The sequence below is a fragment of the Dysidea avara genome, chromosome 10 (genome assembly GCF_963678975.1).
Source record: "Dysidea avara chromosome 10, odDysAvar1.4, whole genome shotgun sequence".
Lineage (NCBI taxonomy): Eukaryota > Metazoa > Porifera > Demospongiae > Dictyoceratida > Dysideidae > Dysidea > Dysidea avara.
Genome location: NC_089281.1, coordinates 27,741,741 through 27,757,338, shown reverse-complemented (window position 1 = coordinate 27,757,338; position 15,598 = coordinate 27,741,741). Strand labels below are relative to the sequence as shown.

The following is a 15,598-nucleotide window of genomic DNA, read 5'->3' as shown; positions in this document are numbered from 1 at the left end:
ATCCTGCCATAGATGATGAAATTCAGCATGTAATAATGTATACGCTCACCATGTTTCAGATCAACTGCATGATTGGAAATCGAGATATACTGTGTTTATCAATAGAACAACAATGAAAATTAGACTGGTTGATTAATTATTTATTAATTAACTTTCTGAAGACTAAATAGAATAACCTGGCTGCTTTTTCCACTTCATTGAGCAAGGGTGCATTCAATCGTATAGCAATCAATTCAGCATATCAGTTAGATGTGTATCAGGCTTCATTACAGTTGTAAGGATCTATCCTAAAACAAAAACAGCCTTGGGGCTGTAAAAAAAGGGCGCTGCCAAGCAAAGTAGGATCAATCAAACATGACTGGTAAGAACAAGAACTGATATCAAGTTGCGGCCAAGTATATTGGAATATTACCATGTTCAATCTGTTAAACAACTGGTACAAACAATTAAAAAGCAGCCAACTGACAATTTAATAACAGTTTCATGTGTATTTGCTCTAGTTTTATTATATAGCTATAGCTAGATACAAAGAGAATGGGTAATACTGCATTCACTTGGCCGCAACTTGATATCAGTCCTTGTTCGTACCAGTTGTTTAACAGATTGAACATGGTAATATTCCAATCTACTTGGCCGCAACTTGATATCAGTTCTTGTTCTTACCAGTCATGTTGAATAAGCTTGTTTGATTGATCCTACTTTGCTTGGCAGTGCCCTTTTTTTACAGCCCCCAAGGCTGTTTTTGTTTTAGGATATCACACATTTTTCTCACTGAGCAAGAACAAAAAATTAATGCATAAAGTTAATAGCTAGTTTCATACAAGCCACCTTAGGATATCACAACAGCTACAACAGTTATTGTGTGTACCACATCATAGCTTGGGACATGAAGTGGCAAAACCAAAGAATGTAGTTTGGTACAAGTAGGCAGGTACTTGTCGGTATTGCAACCTCAGTAGGGTATGGCTTCTGTTTTGATTAAAACCATCAGTGAACCGATTGAGTAAAGGCCATTTCCCGGCAGGTGAGAATGTGCCCCAAACTTCTTATTGTACTGGATTGTCCGTTGACATGCACAAAAAAGCTGTATTGTGGACTACGTTAGCTACTTTAGACCCATTATTAAATAACAACGGAATAACAAACACTTACAAGAATAGCATGCATAGCAAGTTCATTGAGATTACTACACTGATCATGTTCACCTAGCGTTGACGCTTGTGGCCTAATTTGCACCGAGTTCACCGACTGTCAATAAACGCTACTGTATTTAGAGGTGTCTTAAATTTAAGATGGGGTTCTAAAAGACCGCAAAATAAATCAGCAATTAGTGTAGGCAACGTTATTATCACATATGGAAATTAACTCACCACTTCCCAGAAAAATGGCTGGTCATAACCAAGCAAAACTACTCCATATGTTTAATTACATATCAAAGATTGTCCCATGAAGCGGAAGAACGAATGAATCAAACTTTGAGAAAATCGCTAATGGTGGCTCTCGTAAGAGAGGTGGAGTTCCAAGATTTGTACTGAAGAAACTTAACTAGCCAAAGAACTTGTGATAGTGAATCCAAGGCTGTGGAATAATAATGACAGTGTAAGATATAAGAGTAAAAGAATGGGCAACTCGTGCTAACGAATATGCGAAGAAGAAGGAGGGAGAAGAATACGACGTTTTCAGCAAAATTTCATGCAGTGTTACTAAAATATAACAGGGATTACTTACTTAGTAATATGCTTATATAGCAATATACCAAAGGTTTTGTTGTATCGCGAGGTTTTTTTTACAAAAGAATAGTTTTAAAGGTAGATTTTAGGTGTGCATTCTATTAGAGTTAGTTGTTTGTGTAAATAACTCACAGTAGTCGCGTGCCCTACTTTTCTTGGCCGCACAACTCACTACCGTGAGTCTTGATAAAACCTGAGGCTGTATGTTTCCATTGTTTACAGTTTTTGGGCATTTGTCACCTTCTTCTCCGCTGAAATGTAGTGACTTGCCTTTGCACTTGCAACAGGAAGTACTTGGCCTAGTATATTGTAAAATTTTTCTCTGATGGTTAAAAACCTATAAAAGAGGACAGAAACCATTAGAATATCCCAGCAAACAAGTACAAGTTTATGGAGGAATTCATTATTTTGTTAGGTTGATATAATACATACCATGCAGTTGATAGTTGGTCGCTTATGCAAATACTATTGTAATTTCTGTCTTACATAATCATCATTGTGCATGTAGATAAGAGGAAATTGGGTAAAAACAAAGTTCCCAGTTTATGTATAGCTGGATTTGGGATATTTGAAATACAAAAAATATGCAAAAACAGTTAAGCTGTAAAAAAGGGTGCAGCCTTCAATAGCCTGGGTGAAAAAATTGTAAAATCAAAGGTGTCAGCAAAGAAATGGCTGCAATGATGTTAACACCAATCAGGGTGCGTTATTAAATTTGTTTGGCATTAACATCATTGCAGCCATTTCTTGGCCACCACCTTTAATTTTACAACTTTTTAACCCAGGTTTTAGAAGCCACATCCTTCTTTTACAGCTTAGCTATTTTTGAATGGATCCTACTGTCATGTACCACTATAGAAGGACGTATTGTAAAGTTATAATACAGTACTTCTGTTTCTCTTTGTATAATTATTAATAGAACACGATTATTGATTGTATGCATGTCCAACAACATTGCTAGCAACCAATCTAACTTGAGCTCTCAGCATTTCTCACCAAACTATGCCTTCATGGGTGCACACACATTTCTTGCTAGGCTATTCATGAATGCATATCTTCTGAGTAGTGTTGGGGGTGTCGCACAGTGCAAATGATTCTTAGACTTTTACGGCTGTCCATACATCACAAACCACAACCACATTATGATTCACCCTTCTACAGGTATATACGAGAGTAGGATACTCTCCTCAGTATACATATAATGAACTCTTGTTGTTACATTAGTGCAAATGGAGCCCGTCTGTCTAAGCAACATTGCTAGTTGTGTTATTAAGCTAAGAAGAATTAAAAAATAAATAAAGAAGGAAAAACAACCCGATGGCTGAAAACCAAAGCAGCTTGAGACCATGAACATTTAGCATGTTGCATGCTGTATCAAGTGATTTGATAGAGCAAGCTTGCTGGAGTGTTTTAGTCTGTCATCTTCACTTTCATGTGGATCCCTACTAGTATTATCAAGAGCATGTAATCGGAGAGGGAGAGTGTTGAACTGCACTATAAGCTGTGAAAAATGAGCCTGTACAGTAACCTGCATACCTTCATTTCCTCTTGTAAACTTGACCACAGCTGATTGCCCAGATTTAACACATTACTAGTTCAAGGCTGGTGGTCCGCATGGAATCGCAATGGCTGAAACTCCATCTAAACGTGCCACTTTTGCTAGAAGAACCATCGAGGTAGGGGATGGTGACCATGATGAAATCTCAAATGAAGACATCACGTGCAAGGTTGATATTCAGAATATAGCATACGTGAGAACTGGAACTTGGATTCATCCAAGGCAGCATCGATGCTGGTAATGTCTGCTTTCCAGGTTAGCTGCCTGTGTCTTCTTTTTGTACTGAGTTCCTCTCCACAATGTACCATACTTTTATCAAATATGCTGTTCTTTCACTCTTTCTTCTTGTGTATGCGCGTACATGTACAAAGTACGCCAACTGCATTTATAAGTGGTCACAAATCACTGAATCATTTGAACATTGCCATAAGACTTTATGGGATCATTTTTCACACTGTATAGCACAGTTCAACACTCTTCCTCCCCCCCCCCATTATACTCTTGGTATTATGTACGTATGTGATAATCTTGTAGGGTGAAGTTTATGAAATGCAGACACTATCCCCTATACATGGTATTGCTTCTCCCGCAAGTGGTCATTTCACTATCACTGGTCCTAATTATACCAGTAGAAAGAAGAGAAAGCGAACAGATCAAATGACTGTGTCTGAGGTAGTAATCATGAAATAATTTGCAATTTCTGATTGTGGTTAATTTATTAGCTTTTAGAAGCTGGATTAGCAAAGAATGAAATTCAGCTGCAGGAGCTACAAAAACAATATGTATGTTGTTTAGTATAACCTGAGGATAGTTGCATGTTTTAATATATTACATTCTGACTTTATTGCTATATATAGATTTCAAAAATACACCACAGTTTATTGTGGCACTGTACTTTTTATACTTACAAATCACTCTGTTTAGGACAAGAAAACCTCCAGTGAAGCTACTAAGAAATACAGGTCACTCCAATTCAAGGATTCATCTTATATTGAACTAGCACTTCGAGTGATTGGTTTACTCTGTGATGGTCAATATCGGCCAATGCAAAACTACCTCAGACAGCAACCAGATAATATAAAGACTATCAATCTTGTGTCTGAGATATGCATATTTTTATCATCATTTTATGTTGATGTCACAAAGGATAATATTAAACTTATTACCCAAGTACTTAAGACTATGATTGAAATGAGCGTGGTATGTTTCCATTTATTGTACTGTTAATGTTTTTATGTGACCTGATGTGTGGCTTAAAGCTTTTGAGGTCCATGAGTCCAACATTGTTTATTTTAAAAGTCCTAATATCATGCAGTAGTGGTAATAAGGATAATAAAAGTTTGCACTTTTCTGCCAAAAAAATATCGATTAAAAACCAGCCCACCTTGTGGCCAATGATCGACCAAAAATTATGTTATAGGTTGAGAAAAGTTTCTTATTTCAGTATACTTTTATTACTATGAATGTCTTTCTAGGGAAATTTTGCTAATCAACAAGTCCTGTTTAATTATCAAATTGTGGATACTATTAATCGCATCATGCAAACTCCAGAAATTCAACAGTGTTCTTTCATAAAGGTACGTGAGAAATTATGTTACTGTTAAACAAATGTATATGCAAATAGGTTCTTGAGTTGAAACAGGCAGCAGTTGAGCTGCTGGAAGTAATGTGTGAAGAAACAGATCCAGGGACAGAAAGACTTGTACAGACTATGTTTAAAGGGATTGACATTGAGGCCCTTCAATGCACTTTGGCTTATTTTTACGAACACATCAGTCAAACTCATTTAACGGTAAATAACAGAATAACCTGGCAGTGTGATAGCAAATTCCTGTAGTTGATTGCACATGTTATAACCAGCAGTCCAATTTTGTTCATTCTGGCAGCAAATAATAGTATCATCAGTGGCATAGCTAGGCCATGTCAACTTGATTACTTGTTTCACAAGCCCAATCAATCCAAATTTTTAGTTGATTGAAAAATTAAAATAAATTTTCGTTAGTAAAAAACTTGAGCTAAAATATCACCATTAACTCTAAGCACAAGCCTTGAATCATTTTTAATGCATTTAACCATCTACAAGTATCTTCTCACAACACACTATTGCTGCAAATTAGCATCGAGACCATACCACTACTTTTAATTTGTTATTTTTGCACTCCTTTTATTTGTTTTTGCATACTGACCTACTGATCCTATTTTACAGTACAGTATGATAGTTCTGTATACAAAGATGTAGGCGTGGCCCATGAAAAATTACCCAAAAGCCAGCCTCACTTTTCCCTGACAACGATGAAGCAGTATTGGTTACGTAAAAGCCTTCTGATCGACCCGAAATGCTTTCAACAAGTTGAATTTTTTTTAAATTATTAAACGGAATTTTCTACTGACTGACTGCATGAGTAACTGACTGACTTATACCTTCAGACAAGCATAACTTGAATGCTACATGCTTGATTTTTTTTCACTGTTCGATCTTCAGCCAGACATGTGTCTTTTGGCATACCGCAGTGTGTACAATGCATTTTTCATGGACTTGCCAGTGTCTTCATTTGTGTCACATTCATCATACAGCAAAAGGTGTCGATTTGGCAGTAGCACATGATGGCTTCCCTTTGTAACAGAAATCATCCGTATTTTCAAAGTGGCTACTTTGATTGCAAAGGTGCTTTTCGAACAGTTCTTGATTCATAATGCTGGGTAGCGGGTTGAACATAGCTAACAACGAAGTGTAATGGATACTTCACTTTTCAGACAATAACTGATAGCTGGGGTGTGCAGCACCATTTCTTTCTTTTGATGCAGTATGCGTGGGTTCACCAGTCATAATAATTTTATTTTACAAAAAAAGTTAACAAGCAAGTACACAAAAAGTGTGGAATTTTCAACTAGAATAGGGACCATAGCACATCAATAAAATGTACTGAAACAAGCTTGAGTAGTGCATGATATTAAATCACAGTAAACAATAAGAAGTGTTATATCCCTGCTGTGCAATTCCATTGTGGTATCTTGAGCATTGTAGGGATGCACTTCTTATTGTTTTACTGTGATTTATTATTGTACATTACTCAAGCTTGTTTCAGTACATTTTATCGATGTGCTATTGTCCCTACTCTAGTTGAAAATTCTTTTTTTTGTGTACTTGTACTCTTGAGCTTAACTAATCATGTAAGAATTTAATACTACAAAAGATCGAGATTCTCTAATAGAACAGTCATGTATGCCTTGCCTACTAAATATTTCTGGCTACATCTCCTTGGTCACATATCATAGTAAGCTTATCCACAATATTAATATTTGTAATAGTTGTAACATAGGCATTTAAGATATACCTGATATGTATGGCAGGGCTGAGGGCATGCATTTCCATATCAGAGTGCGTAACACTTCACCTAGTAAACTAATAGCTAGTAGTCCAGTAGGCATTGCATGTATAGACTACTTTCTGATTTTTGAATGAGGTGTAAAGAATAGAGATGTAAATATTATGATTGCCATTTTTGGTATGGGCAATCACTGTGGTATGTTTTGGAGCCACTTTTGGCAACTGTCAAAATGCCTAAAATTTGACATTTTTGGCAAATTATGGAATCAAGTGATTATGATAATTGGCAACTTTTAAGTCACTGAAATGCTAAAATTGGCAACCCGAGGATTTCCACTGGCTACTTCAATTGTTGCCAATTTTAGCAACTCTCCAAAATGTGGCATTGCCAATTTTGGAAACATGTGTGTCCACTTACACAAAAGAGGTTTACACTGCAAATGTATCCTCTGAAATTCCTTTGGCCTGAGGTGTGAAAGTGTTATATATACTAATACATTTTTTTCAGATGATTTGTCAGGTGCACAATACATTGGCACATACACCACAAACAGTAATAGCATACGGCTATAATACAGGTACAGAATTTTACATTATAAAGTTACAATGCATAGTCCTCAGGTTCACCAATAACTTTATCCTCAATATCTTTATCTTCGGGTAGTAAACAATTTTGTATGCACAAACTATTGTTCATGCACAATGGCCTTTTAAGCACTGTAGATATAGATCTGAGTGGCTGGTTGGAAAGATTACTAAGAATACCCAACTCTTTGAACACATTTGAAACAAATATCTTCCAATCTTCAATCTGTCTTCCTTCATTTATGGGTTCATCCATATATGCATATATCTTGTGGGTGGAAGTAACCCTGTAAGGAGGTAACTTCGTGACTGAAGTAATTTCATGAATTTCAAGTATGATGAGCTGTAACCTCTAAACCATCATTTACCATTTGAGATGCAGGTTATGGTGATTACCTGTATCAAAGTGGTAGTTTCTAGCTACTCTGGTTTTTATGATAATGCAGTTTTATTAAAGGTATGTAGCACAACAAACTTTGCTATAGCGAAGTCTCTATCTAGCTATTTCTGTGCAATAGTTGTACTTGCTTAGTTCTCATAATTATATTTATAAACACATGTTGCTTGTAGCCAAATTTAGTTGCAATCAGTTTTGTTGATCGTTATGAACATGAATACAAAATATTCACAGAGTTACCTCCATTTACCTTACTTTATGGAGGAGCCAGATTGTTATGAATACATTTATCTACTTGCACTAAACATTACTTTCCACAACATGTATTATTTAGGGTGATGCAGAAAGAGCAGCATTTAAAGCCTACCATTTACTAGTGCACATGGCAGACTTTGAGGGGATTTCACTGAGCGATGTTGGTTAGTAATTATACAATTACACGACAACCATTTTGTTACCATAATTGATATGATATATTAAAAATTATTATATAATATTTAAAAATGAAGTAGGATTCCAGTGATAAAAGTAGTGAAACAAGAAATATGAATGATGGTAGCTATTACAACATAGCTATGTAAGAAAATCCCCACATTGGCATATCTGTTCAATGCCAGAGTAGGTATTTCCCACGTAGCTATGTTGTAATAGCTACCATCATTCTATCTTGTTTCACTACTTTTTATATCACTAGAACCCTACTTCATTTTTAAATTAATAATTGTACTAGTTTGTTAATTTTTTCTCTTTTTTTGCATGTGTGGCCATGACTACTTTATTAGAATATGTCAATCTGTTTGCCATGTCTAATTTTCTACAGCAAAACTACATTGACAGGCATGGTCATGGCATGCTCTAAGAGTGGAGCAGCATGTTCTGATCATTTAGTGGGTGTGGTCGATACATGTTTTTGTTTACAAGTGCAGCTACATGTATCTACTCCACTTACAGTCGCTAAAACGCTTCAAATAGTATTGTGGCTTCTATAAATATGCTCCTCTCAGGAAAAAAGTATTTATATAGAAAATTACTGCCTTAGTACGGTTTCCTTGCATGAAAAAGACAAGCATGTAATTGAAAATAAAAGGAAAGGGGAAGCGCAGATGGTAGACACCCATTGGAACCAGAAAAGGCACATGCCGCCAGTGAGTTTGTTATTGTGGCAAGAAATGATGGCTATATGCTGCTTTGTTTGGCCTCTAGCCTTGCGACTGTGGTCAGGAAGGCTGGCAAGTATACCAAAATTGAGTTTAGCATTTTGTAAAATTGAATATTCAGCCATCTGTATTTTCTTGTTTTTAATGCTGGATTTAATGTTAGTTACACTAAGGTTATTCGATTTTCATCATGTATGATGGTTTTTAATGGTGGGAGGCACCCATCACTTTAGGAGGGAACCTTACTAAATAGTACTACCGTACTGTATGCATAGAATGGTCATTTTACAATTTGTGATTAGCTGCTTACTCCATGCTCTTGACATGTTTTCTTTACTCAGAACCAGTCACTGTTGGGTCAAAAGATCCTAAATATCTTACTGAGGCTTGGAATTATTGCAAAAAGTGGTCCAAAGGCATAGAGGTGCTTTATCATAATGAAGAGGACCAGAAAGTGTTGGCTAAAGTTCACTTCAGATATTATCCTGCTGTGAGCATACATACATAATAGTGTAAATGTGTGTAACAAGGGGTGAACAATAGGATGAGCTTCCAGAAGAAATAATTAGAAAGGTAAAATATCGGGTGAGTCGTGGATCTCCTGAGGACAAAACTCGAGATTTTTTAAATTGGATGATGTCTATAAAGAAAGAAGTTCATCATTTGGTATCCTATATATGTACCATGGTTGACATTTTATACACTATTTTATAACAGACAGTCCTACGTGGAAAATGGTACACGAACATGTTTGTATACAACCTGTAAGTTACCTTAACTTGTCCATTAATGTAATGAGTTATATAACAGAAAATTAAGAAATTACCTTCTCATTCTTTGGACACTGGTGATGAACATCATGTTGGTAATTGCTTGGAGTGATGTTGATCTCAAATTGTAGGTTGTTACATCTTTAACATAATTTAATTTACCGTATTGTCTATTCAGTGGATATACCTACAATGCCCCAGATGAAGGAACAGAATTATCAGTCGATCAAATGGCACTACATACTTTTTGTTTGGAAACTTCCTGTTATAACAACAACTTCACTAGCAATAATTTTACAGCTGGTGACTGTACTCATGATTTATGTACAATAGCAAAATCTCTTACTCCAACTACTCCTGAAAATGAAGGCAGGAGTCATTGGTTTTTTGGCTATGCTCTCTTCATTGGAGGTGGCATCCACCTTTTGATGAGTATTGCAATGGTTATATCTTACTTCCTCATCAACTTATCCAATTTTGTCCTGCCAGATTTTTTCTATAAATATGTGTAAGTATAATCATAGTATAGCAAAGTAAAATAGTTACTTATACCTGCTTGTGTAGGCTTCAGAAAAAAAGAAATCCAACTTACTCTGATGAACCATTGTTAGGACTGAGATCTCTATATCACTTAGTAAGACACTGTGTATGAATCAGTTATATTGTGTATTCTGACATGGTACATGTAGATGTTTGTGGTGTGCTCAGCACTATCATTACTGTTTTATGGATACTTCTATTGTGTTTGTCTACTGCACATTGTGATTGTTAGTGACATACTACAAAGAGTGTTGAGATCTGTTACTAAGAATGGTAATGATTATATAAACTTTGCAATATTCCTGTTAGTCGTAAAAATACAGGTCGCTCATTGCTGTCAGTTGGTGCACTTGGTCTCGTAGTAATGTACATTTACAGTGTGGGTACATTTGCTCTTCTGGCTAATGAATTTCATGAACCAGATCCCGAAGAAGATGGAGATAATGTTAGATTCTGTCGCACTCTCATTCAGTGCTTTATTAGTGTGTTAGAGTATGGCTTACTGAGCACCTTAGGACTGGTGAGTCACACCTAGTGTATGTATTTGTAAGGTCATCTTGTATATGTATATTTGACATTCATCAAACTCTTTCATGCTAGACTACTGATTTGCCAATGACTTTCAAGGATGCTGCCCTCAGGACTATCTTCTTTGATCTAACCTTCTTTATTATTGTGACTACTATTGGCCTAAACATTGTGTTTGGTATCATTGTAGATACTTTTTCTGAACTGAGAAATGAAAGGGTAAGGATGAGTGTTGTAAGCGGTAGCTATACTTATATATTTAACATAGTGGCGCATAGAAGCAGATATAAAGGGAAGTTGCTTTATTTGTAACATTGCTAGTTATGAATTTGAAAGAAGATCAGAGGTATAATTAATGGGACATCCCTTTGTAAGTGTGTCTAAGGTTTGCTGTACTTTAGGGATTTAACCATCATGTAAAGTATGAGCATTGCATGTGGCATTACATCTACTTCTACTTGCACCTGGAGAGGATTGATGTCAGTGACCACAATGCTATAGAGAGCTATGTATATCAACAGGTGATTTACTGTGTTTGGTTTCTGTCAGTTACTAGTATCTATTGAAGATAAAGGAAGGTAAGACTGACTTTTTCCCATTGTTCCAAGCAAAAAGCCTAAGAGTTGCTCCTGATGAAACCTTAATACAACTCACTGAGTTAAAGGAGATGGTAGCAGAAATCCTAGAGCGCTTTCATCGCGAGGTAGAATGCTGACACTGTGTAAATATTTAATGTTCTGATTATTTTAAACAGGAAAGAGATGCAGCCTTGCATAGGAAGCATGAAGAGCAAGCACAGTGGGAAAAAGAGCACATTGATGAAGATCAATAAATTCTATTTACAGAAGTGCACTACAGTTTACTTTCACAAACTATGTTGGCCTTTCTGTAGCACCTATAACCCAATACATCTATTATATGAAATACACTAGCTTGTTTGTTACAACACATTGCAATTAACTGTACAGACTTGCATCTTTTGCTGCATAGTTATTGGGCGTGGCTCCTGTTTTCTTTACATGACTACACATGTGATTGTCTCATACACATGCGTGACCAATGGAATGCACTACTAATTAATGACCACTAAATAGGAGAATGAGGTGGGTGTGTCACATCACTATTATGAGTTATGACATCATTACTACAGCCAATCAGATTATAGTGAATATTTTAATCAGTGTTACCAGATTTCAAACTGTGTACATGCAAGTCCATGTCTGCTCTGAGTGTAGCAGCAGTCACTGTACATTGGAGATGTGACATTTTTGGAAGAAAAATGTCACATGTATGCTAGCGCTTTTTCAGGTATTTGAAAATTGTAAGTGTAGCTGGTGATCAGTACAAGAATGCTACTGCATACCACTCCTAGATAAATATCAAAGTACCAGTATAGGATGGTGGCATATCAGTGATGTACTAGTTAACTGGTTCATGGTTGGAATTGCCTTCAGATTATGATGATCACCTTTCATTAACATAAAGGCTAGACCTGAATGGCCCATAACTTGGCCTAATTCATTCCTACGCCTTCCTCTTTAAAGTTATGTAGCAATAATATATCAATCCTTTGCGATTGATCAAGCTCAAAGCTGGCTAAAATGTATAGCACAGGTCTTTATTCAACACCATGGAGCTGTACAGTTACATACAACCATCCCCAGGCTGACAAGAGCTCCATTAAGGCCCCAGACTGCATGTATGGATTGCCTCTGTGCTTGGGGAAAGCAGCCAGCAAAAGCAGACTACTCATGATCAAGTCTAGTTGATTTTGATGTGCCAGGCCAGGTATAATGTGATAGTTTATTCAAGTGGCTTTGTATTTTTGGTGAAAAATCAATCTGCTGTCATGGGCGATAAGACCGGCTTTCCCAGATTCAGTAGCATTTGGGGTTAAAAAGTGTAATAATTTTGGATAGTTCCATGTTTCAAAACTTGTCATTAATTGCCATCACATAGACAACATTTTGTACATTAGATTTGATTGAATGAGTATCTGATCATGAATTAAGATGAAATGACTTTGCAGGTTTAAGCCAACCACCTTCATATATTTGAAGAGTACACTCATTCAGATCAAATGTAGAATTGATTATGATCAGAACAATGCCACTGATGATACATTTTTGGCTAATTAATGGCATTTGGACAAATCATTTTTGTAGCTTTTGCAACCAGACGAAGAAGGCTACAGGTCTGATATTTGCATGAAAACCTAATTAATGGCCTTGACCTCTCCAGTAGGTATATAACAAGGGTTGGAATTAGATTCAAGAAATAATGTGTCCAAACCGATAATAGCTGAATTGCAGGAATATCTATTATCCAAAATGGTATATATTCAGCAACCAACAGTTTCCTAGTACACAAGATTGTCTGAATCCAAAATGTAACTAATCACATGCTGGATACAATATGCTTTTACATAAAAGTAGCATGTTACAATTCCGGTAATATTACTCATTACTTTGTTATGTTTCAAATATCAGGGATGAGGCTACAGAACTCAAAGTTCCACAATGACCCCTATACATTGTACAGCAGGGGTCACTGTGCTTGTATCCATTTGATTAACCACTTGACCTGAACTAGAGTAATTAATGTTACTTGACTAAATTATATTGATCTCTTTCACCTAAAATAATACTACTATGTAAACTCCTACTAACTTGAAAGCTCTTTCTAGCATTCACAGCAATTTGTCATCGTTTATTTAATTAGTATATAGTCTGGAGACTTCTATATAGCATTCTTTTCATCTTCCCCTCCCCCCCCCCCCCCCCCCCCCTATTACAGTTTTTTGCTTTCTTGATTTAATTTTACTATGTCCTAACCACACTTGGTTAGTTGGAATACTTTCTTTACATCTAGAAACTTTCTGTAGGGAGGTACATCATCTGGTTCAGTCACTGCATGGTTTTAATTTTGACATTAGTATCAGTTATACTTTATACACTTGATATGGTTCTTGGCAAGATACTTGAATTTGAAGTGTTCAGTGATCATTACAGTACTGCTTCTCTTGGAATGACTGAGTTGGCTGAATATTCTTTCTAACAATTTTGCAAATAAATTTTAATTCCTTAAAGAGAACTGTATATAGTCTGAGTAAATAACTAAGTCTTCAGGTGAGGAGAGTGAAAATTCAATGCCGTTGGTAACTTGGCATAGCAGGAAAACGGTTTTCGAATGTGCCATTGTTCAATGAGCAAACAAAGTAGTCTGTCACTTGTTAGTTACTACCTGGCTAGCATAGCTTTCAGAGAGGAGTTGAAGTGTTCAACTAAGCCATTGCACTGTAGATGTCCTGGGAGTTGCTTGATACCCAGCTGTATCTTGCAAATCATCTGCAAGGAATTCTGCAGCTTGATAATGAATCACGAAGGTAGGTGCACCATCCATCCATGTCAGTAGATTACGCCAGCTAGACATCTAGCAACAGTTGCTGCAGTCCAGTCTGCCACAGGATATACCTCCAGCCATTTCTTCATCAAGTCCAAAGCATAGCAATTCTTTTCAAAACATACATCTATTTCTTTGCAAAACTTTCATCTATTTCTTTGCAAACAAAAGAAAAAGGTTCTCCAACTGGAATGTTGTGTAATGCAGGGCTCTGTTTCCTTTCTTGACCCTGACAGTATACATATAGCACAAGTTGACAAGACTCACACTTCTTGTAAACTATATCATTCCTGGCCAATAAAAGTACTGTTTCAATTTCTGTAGCATCTTAATTCTTAACTGAGAAATGTTCAGCAAATAACTTTTCATGATTACCTGCAATCATTTGGTCTCTCAATATTTCTGGCACTACTAGTCTATTATTTCTTTCATGGCAATCAGGTGTATGGTGTCTAATGCTTTCTGAGCTAGTAGCTACTTTGCAATACTGATCTAATTCATTCATACTAACTATTTTCTGTCTGCAATACTGTAGCTACCAACTGTAATCCATATTAATCAGTTGGTTCACATCAACTTTGCACTGACTTTTGAGTCCACTAAATATTTCAGTGTGGTTCGGCAGAACATCACAGTGAATTAGTGTTTTTCTAGTACAAGTACATTTTTCTAGTACAGTTCTAGTTCTGGTTCAGTTGCCAGAAATATTTCAAGTTAGTATTAGTTCTAGTATTCATTGTTTAAAACAATTTAGTTAGTACTAGTTCTAGTATCCTTGGCTGAAACAATTTTAGTTTGTATTATAGTACCTGTAATTTAGTAAGTATTAGTTATAGTACTGTAGTGATGCTAAGAATATATACTTAGTCATACTTATTCATTGCTTTTACGAATAAATGATCACTAACTAGGCGTAATAGAATTAGGCTTTGAGAAATAGAACCCAATCAAAGATTTAAGAAAACATCCTACCTAAACAATACACTTATTGTTTCTACGTAAGAAGATCTCTCTTTCTAAGTTTTCATCTGTTGCGCAGTTTTGTTTCTCTCTCCACCAGAAGAAATTATTCTTTCCACCAGGGCAGTGGTTGCTACAATGTCACAAGCCACTCGAGATAGTAATGGAAAGTTGCCTTTGTTCTTAATCATGCATCTTATATGTTAATAAATTATGTACTTCAAAGTCAGGCTTTAACTTGGTGTGCCAGATAGTCAGTTCACCAATCATGCTCCTGCTAAATCTCAAATAACAGTTGCAGTAGTAGTTGCAGTACTAAAAGTTTTAGTTTAGTTCTAGTATTGGTACTATAAAGCTATTAATTTTAGTTTAGTTCTTGTTAAAAAACTTAAAAACAACACTTTTCTAGTATAGTTCCAGTTTTTAAAATAGATTGTAATGGAATTATAGTTTAGTTCTAGTTCCTAGAACTAAAAAGAAAAGGCTGTACTAAAACTACTTTTAGTTCTAGTTCTAGTATACTAGAAAAACACTACAGTGAATTATTACAAGCTTTATAATTTCCTCAAGTTTATAAAATCAGAGATTGCTGGGGAGCAATCAGCTCCAGCAAATTGTATGAGCAAACAAATAAGTATATGGA

At 35.9% G+C, this 15,598-nt stretch overlaps 1 protein-coding gene across 1 annotated transcript in view; it reads left to right on the top strand.

Annotated features, from left to right (window-relative positions):
• The window catches only part of LOC136269116 (inositol 1,4,5-trisphosphate receptor-like), a 58,717-nt gene extending 47,196 nt beyond the window's left edge, over positions 1 to 11,521 (top strand). The window contains exons 58-76 of the mRNA XM_066064589.1: positions 3,823 to 3,960; positions 4,011 to 4,070; positions 4,213 to 4,488; positions 4,764 to 4,865; positions 4,913 to 5,080; positions 7,933 to 8,017; positions 9,097 to 9,245; positions 9,299 to 9,421; positions 9,473 to 9,519; positions 9,566 to 9,652; positions 9,704 to 10,033; positions 10,090 to 10,159; positions 10,215 to 10,338; positions 10,389 to 10,585; positions 10,666 to 10,812; positions 10,862 to 10,939; positions 10,995 to 11,114; positions 11,162 to 11,296; positions 11,348 to 11,521. Of these exons, the coding sequence (XP_065920661.1) occupies positions 3,823 to 3,960; positions 4,011 to 4,070; positions 4,213 to 4,488; positions 4,764 to 4,865; positions 4,913 to 5,080; positions 7,933 to 8,017; positions 9,097 to 9,245; positions 9,299 to 9,421; positions 9,473 to 9,519; positions 9,566 to 9,652; positions 9,704 to 10,033; positions 10,090 to 10,159; positions 10,215 to 10,338; positions 10,389 to 10,585; positions 10,666 to 10,812; positions 10,862 to 10,939; positions 10,995 to 11,114; positions 11,162 to 11,296; positions 11,348 to 11,425 (2,514 nt within the window). The 3' untranslated portion in view covers positions 11,426 to 11,521. The remainder of the gene's footprint in view (positions 1 to 3,822; positions 3,961 to 4,010; positions 4,071 to 4,212; positions 4,489 to 4,763; positions 4,866 to 4,912; positions 5,081 to 7,932; positions 8,018 to 9,096; positions 9,246 to 9,298; positions 9,422 to 9,472; positions 9,520 to 9,565; positions 9,653 to 9,703; positions 10,034 to 10,089; positions 10,160 to 10,214; positions 10,339 to 10,388; positions 10,586 to 10,665; positions 10,813 to 10,861; positions 10,940 to 10,994; positions 11,115 to 11,161; positions 11,297 to 11,347) is intronic.
• Positions 11,522 to 15,598: the final 4,077 nt, after the last annotated feature.